Source organism: Pseudomyrmex gracilis, unplaced genomic scaffold (assembly GCF_002006095.1).
Source record: "Pseudomyrmex gracilis isolate BER0280 unplaced genomic scaffold, ASM200609v1 scaffold_686, whole genome shotgun sequence".
NCBI classification, from domain to species: domain Eukaryota; kingdom Metazoa; phylum Arthropoda; class Insecta; order Hymenoptera; family Formicidae; genus Pseudomyrmex; species Pseudomyrmex gracilis.
Window position 1 is genome coordinate 44,176 of NW_018021270.1, and position 6,358 is coordinate 50,533.

At 58.0% G+C, this 6,358-nt stretch overlaps 2 protein-coding genes across 2 annotated transcripts in view; both read left to right on the forward strand.

The window, feature by feature from the left end:
• Positions 1-4,588: 4,588 nt before the first annotated feature.
• On the forward strand, positions 4,589-5,917 carry LOC109861320 (uncharacterized protein T26G10.4-like). Its single transcript, XM_020440906.1, has one exon. The coding sequence runs from the start codon at positions 4,589-4,591 to the stop codon at positions 5,915-5,917; it is 1,329 nt and encodes a 442-aa protein (XP_020296495.1).
• A 43-nt stretch (positions 5,918-5,960) lies between these two features.
• Positions 5,961-6,358, forward strand: part of LOC109861321 (swi5-dependent recombination DNA repair protein 1 homolog) — a 4,320-nt gene continuing 3,922 nt past the window's right edge. Inside the window, exon 1 of the mRNA XM_020440907.1 lies at positions 5,961-6,040. Coding sequence (XP_020296496.1) covers positions 5,961-6,040 — 80 coding nt within the window. The remainder of the gene's footprint in view (positions 6,041-6,358) is intronic.

The following is a 6,358-nucleotide window of genomic DNA, read 5'->3' on the forward strand; positions in this document are numbered from 1 at the left end:
CATTTTAAGGTTATTAATGTCTTATCGACGTCTCTAACCTATCTTTAGGTCATATGGCACCTACTGCTGCATTCTAATATGATGGGAATGTCAAATTCAAATTTGTCCGGATTTAAGTGGCGGACCCTGTATATCTGTAGCAATTTCCATCCGAAGCACCTTGACAGCTTAGGTTAGGTGTAGCTGTAGAACTCCTGTCCTGTGCAGTATTCCGTCCACTCGCCTGCCGCTGAAATATCATTTTTACAGGGATTTATCTATTCACAGTGCCTGTATTTGATGCCTGCCAAATTAATTAATATATTTTGTTTTTATACTTACCTGTATATTATATATACACGCCTCTGCTGACAGTCACCAGGCCGCATAACCTGCAAAACGTAGGGGGAGCATTATTACATTTATAGTGTTACAAAAACTAAAACGAGGGTTAAGTTACGGTAAGTTGGGATAGCGCGCTCCCCCCAATCCTAACCATATATAAATTAAAACAATAAAACTATAATTTACTTTAAAAATTAATAAAAAGATTGCGGCTGGTAACACTTGTGCGCAGAGGCGTATCTGGCAGGCACCTCGGGGTTTTAGGTCGTTGCGTACATTTCACCCGTGCATCCTCGTCGTATCCACACGCACCTGTCAAAGAATATTCTTATTTTATTATTTTATTTTATTTATTTGTTATACTTACCTTATTGTTGTTGTACGGTGGTAAATTCGTGTGACAGGTGCGTTGTCGTCGCCTACCGAGGCGACGCAAAGCGGAACAACCCCGAAAAACTCCTTAAGGCGAATCCGCACAGGCACTGTGCCAAGCGTTCGAAAAATGTCCCTAGAGGCCGAGCCTAGGGAGATTGTAATCGAGATCCCGCTTCCCGCGCGCGTGATTTGTCCTCGCTGCCACGGCAGCGACCAATTACGCCGGTCCGTGCGCGCGGGAACATTTGCGGACCCGCCTCACCTCTCGAAACACCTGAAAAAAGACCACCCGGGAGATACAATCGGATATAAATTTGGATTCTGCGGGTACAGGAGGAAGACGAGGTACCCGCAAAAAGACGTAAAATTACACATTGAAAAGTTTCACCCCCAACCCGCAGTTGATGCGGAGGCGGGTCCTAATAGGTTATCTAGCGAAACTGGAGCCGCGCCATCTTCCGCGTCGTCAGCGGCCTCGACCACTAATAGAAATCCCCCCTCAAAACGTAATCCCTCCGTTAACCCGCAGCAAGCCGGCGCACGCGCCACCACCACCGCCACCAAGAGGGCCCGCCCAGCTTCTAGGACACAACCCAGCGGGCCCTCTCCAGCAACATCAACGCCACCAGGACCATCCCCCACTTACGCAGCCGTCACTGCAGGACAAGCGGCCGCCATCACCATGAGGCCGCCGAGAGCGACGGCTGCGGGGACGGTGCCCCAGCCGAGACCATCAAAGGGGGCCGTCCCAAACAAGGCGTCCACGAGGAGGACTACTGCCGCCAGGAGAGAGTCGGTCGCGGATTTATCTACCCTCTCGAGTGGAGGTAGCAGCATTATTAGGAAAGCCGGCACCTCGTCGCTTGCGCGCCGCCCTCCCCCTCCCAACCCCTTCATCAGCAGGCAGCTACACCGCCAGGGAGGAGGAACCTCAAGAACATCGAGATCGCCCGCCGCGACACCATCGCCACAGAAGACCACAGGAATGCGGCAGGCGCACGGCGCGCCCAGCAGGACATCCGGAGCTGCCAGATCGGTGCGTGCGCACCCCCGCTCCCCAAAAGACGGGACAGCGAGGACATCAGTGGGGGGCGTCGCCAGCAAAAGGCCGTCCGCACAAAAATCACCCCCGCAAACCACCAGCGGGGGGCTGCGTGCATCTTTGGAGAGGCGGACGGTCACAAACGCCCCGGTCGAGAAGAGCATCGAGGCGAAAATTCTCCCTGTCTCTGAGGCGAGTGAAGCCCGGAGACGGAGACAAGGGGCCGTCGTCACAGTGGCTGCAGAACGCCAGGGTATCACCCGAGAAGAGCTCTGCAGCTATGCCGGCCCGTACATTGTCCGGCAGTCCCGTGGCGTCGATACCGGCTGCAGCGGCGTCGCCACGTTCGGGGGAAGCCAGCAGCAAGGAGGTGACATTACCCCCCCTCGGCATACCATCACCTCCCCCGATACCAGCAGCGGGGGCACCGAGGATCACGTCCAACATCCGAGTGACGGTGCCACCCGCGTTATTACAACAATACGTGACCACGACGTCGCTGCCCGCGACCGTCACCACCACCACGGTGACAACAACGACGTGCGGGAGCCCCATCATGGCAACAGGTCTCCCACTGAAGGGGCGCAGGACACAAAGCCCCCCCTTACCAGCAAAACGTCAGTCACCGCCGGTGGTGCAAAAACGGTCCGTCTGGTCGCCCGCACCCTGCAGCGAGGGATTCTCCCTCGTACTGGGAGAGGGTGCGTGTGGCCAGACGAAGAAGAGGAAGACTACACCCCACGAACACCCCGGGGTGGAGCAGCAAAAGCGGCAGCAGCAGCAGCAGCAACAACGGAGGTCGACGCCACCAGCGAGGGATAGTGGGGCACCAGAAGTCCAAAGCGGTGGTGAATGGACCGTGAGCCGCGGGCGAAAAGCGGGGAGAAGACACTCCGCCACACCCCCCGCGAACAATTCCTCAATTTTAGCGCCGGCGAAGTCAGGGTCGCGGGCGACGCGTACCCCGCCACCCGTAACGTCAGCGAACTTTCCCCCCCTTCCGTTGCCCGGGGGGGAACGGGACAATAGTCCCCCATTAGTGGAGGCTCGGAGCGAGCAAGCCGGGAGCCCCGAGCGCCGGAACGCTGAACGATGTCAGCGTGCCCGCCGCCNGGGGCGTTCTCCCGTAAATACAAATCTCACGACCCAAGAGCGTGTCGAGCGGGATACAACGAGATCGCCCCGCAGCGGTGCGTCCGCCGATGCGCAGAGCTCGCAGCGTCCCGTCAACAATGCGCCCCCCCAGCCGTCTCCGCAGCGACTCGCGCCGCGTCCCGTTCCCGCTGAGAGGCGGGGCGGGCGCGCGGGGATACAACGAGATCGCCCCGCAGCGGTGCGTCCGCCGATGCGCAGAGCCCGCGGCGTCCCGTCAACAATGCGCCCCCCCAGCCGTCTCCGCAGCGACTCGCGCCGCGTCCCGTTCCCGCTGAGAGGCGGGGCGGGCGCGCGGGGCTAGCCGAAAAAGACGCGCTGGTTGGGCGTGCGGCGGGCGTTGCCTCGGTTGCGGACCTGGAGGACTTCGCGGCGCAAGTCGCGACCTACTTCGGGAAGGATGCAACGGACGCTGGGCATCGACGCTGCGTACCCGCAAATCGTCCAGTGCGTGCGGGGTCGGAGCGACCTCGTCGAGAAGCTGGACATGCGCCTGGTGAACAAGACGGCGCCAATAGGGAGGAAAATCGCCAGGGAACTCTGGGAGAAGGACGCGCGAACTGGGTGCGCGAAGCGGCGCGTATACAGGCGCTATACAGGGGCAGCCGAAGCAAGGCCGTCCGGGAAATACTTCATGGGCCCCCTGAATTCTGCAAAGTGCGGAAGGAACGGGTTCATGACTACTTCACCGAGCTATACCGCGGCGGCTTGCCGCTGGATGGCGCCGACGCCGTGGAACCAATCCAGCCTCTGACGGATGGTGAGTTGGCGTTCCTCACGGATCCCTTCACGGAGCGAGAGGTCGAACGTCGCATCCGGCGCGTGAGTACCTCCGCGCCGGGGCCCGACGGGCTGACCTACAAGGACCTCCGTGTAGCGGATCCTGGATCACGTCTTCTCACGGCGCTCTTTAACATCTGTATGCGCCTATAGGTCGTTCTCGCGTCCTGGAAGAACTCCAACACCGTATTGGTATACAAAAAAAACAACCAGAATGATCTGGCAACTTGGCGCCCTCTCGCTATGGGCGATACTACGCCCAAGCTCTTCGCCGCGGTCATAGCCGATCGTCTGACGGACTGGGCGATAGTTCATAATAAGCTCAGCTCAATAGAGAAGGGTTTTCTGCGGGACGCGGGGTGCTACGAGCACAACTTCGTCCTGCAGGAAATCCTGACAGACGCAAAACGATCTCAGAAAAAATTGGTCGTGGCATGGCTGGATCTATCCAATGCGTTTGGATCGGTTCCGCACGCGACGATCAGGAGGGCTTTAGCTCGGTCCGGCGTGCCTGCGTCCCTCACAAATCTGTGGGCGTCCATGTACGCAGGATCCACAACATGTGTGCGCACGTCCGACGGGTCGGCACCAATCCACATCCGCTCTGGAGTTAAATAGGGATGCCCCTTAAGCCCCATTGTGTTCGATTTCGCGATTGATTTCGTGCTGCGCGCGGCCACCGCAGAAAACGCGAGGTACTCCATCTTAAGGCAGCGGTGGTCCGCACTAGCGTACGCGGATGATATCGCAGTAGTAGCCAAAATTCCAGAGAGGATGCTACGACTTCTCACCGTCGTAAAAACCGAGGCGCGGTCGGTAGCCCTGCGATTCAACCCCGCGAAGTGTGCACGTTTGCACATCCGAGCGGAGCGATTGGATCGCGTCCTCCCGACCCGCTTCGAGATCCAGGGAGAGATGATGCAATGTCTGGCAGAAGGAGAAAGATATAGGCACCTCGGCATTTCGACGGAGTTTTCCGTTGATCAGAACCCCTATTCTACGATCGAGGGCATGATGAAGGACTTGCAGCGCGTCGAGCGCTCTTTGCTAGCCCCGTGGCAGCGAGTCGAGATGATGACTACTTACATCCTGCCACGTCTCGACTTCTTGTTGCGGGGTGCCAAAGTAGTGAAAGGCCTTGTGAAGGTCGCGGACAAGCAGATAAGGAGGCTGGCCAAGTCGTGGCTCACCTTCCCTCAGCGCGCCAGCGCGGAGGTAGTCTACCTCCCTCTTAACAAGGGGGGATGTGGCCTGCTTCCGCTCGCTGACCTTGCCGACGTCCTGACGATAGCGCACGTCTTCCGTGTTTTCACGGCTGGCGACGCTGAAGTCAGAGACCTGGCGTGGGCGTCGCTGAGGGGAGTGGTTAAGCGGCAAATTGGTTCAGTACCAACGGAGCAGGACATCGCTTCGTTTCTTTCGGACTCGCTCGAGAGAAAGTTCCGCGACGGTGGAGAGCGCTCCCTTTGGTCGGATGCGCGAAACGCGTGTAGACGGCAGTCCTCCAGATTGCGGATCTGCTGGATGTGGGCAGAAGAGACGCGGGAGCTTCTTCTGGAGTGTCGGGGCACGGGGGGTAATCTGGTGAACATCCCACCAGAAGCGCGGGCGCAGGTCATCCATGCACTACGCCTGGCTATCGCGTCGTATTATACGAGCACATTGCTTGCCAAAAAGGATCAGGGGAGGGTGTTTGAGGTGGCCATGCGTCATGGAGTGAGCAATCACTTCACGCGCACTGGCAGCTTCACCCGCTTCGCCGACTGGCGCTTCTTGCACCGAGCCCGACTCGACATGTTGCCGCTCAACGGCGCACGTCAGTGGAGGGAGGGCGATGCGCGTTGTCGGCGGTGCAGAGGAAATGCCGAGATCCTTCCCCACGTGATCAATCATTGTGGGGTCCATTCCGACGCGGTACAGCTCAGGCACGATGACCTGTTGCTACGATTAGCTAGGGCCATCCAACTGCCAGGTGAAGTCCGAATTAATCAGCGGGTCGAAGGGGTCGATCCCGAATTGACGAGTCTTCGGCCCGACCTCGTGATTCGTCACGAGCAGTCGCAGTCGATTATCATTGTTGACGTCACGGTGCCCTTCGAGAACCGTCGTGAGGCGTTCGATGAAGCAAGAGCGAGGAAGGTCACCAAGTACACTCCTCTTGCTGAGGCCCTCACGCGGCAAGGGTACCGTGGTAGTCACGCCGTTCGTGGTCGGTTCCTTCGGCTCATGGGACCGGAGGAATGAGGCGGTGTTGAAGCTGCTGCGTGTTTCCACCACGTACGCAACGATGATGCGCTGTCTCATGGTCTCCGATACCATACGCTGGTCGCGGGACATTTACGTGGAGCACGTCTCCGGAGTGCGGCAGTACGCGGCGGCTGCTCGGTCACCCGGTGGAACGCTCCGAGACAATACTCGAGCAATTCGCCGTCGTTACGGGGAACGGGAGATGGCGATCCTGGCGCATCGCGGGCGCCAGGCGTAGGGTCCTCCTATCCCGTAATTTATTGTATTTATTTATTTATTTGTTGTTGCGTCTTAATTTATTACGAGTGTGCATGCCGCGTAAGTTATTATTGGGCCATTTTTAATTTTTATTGGGTGATACTCTATTGACCACAGTACGATTCGACACCGCTCGATTCGACACAGATTTATTCGACACCAAATTATTCGACACCGTAC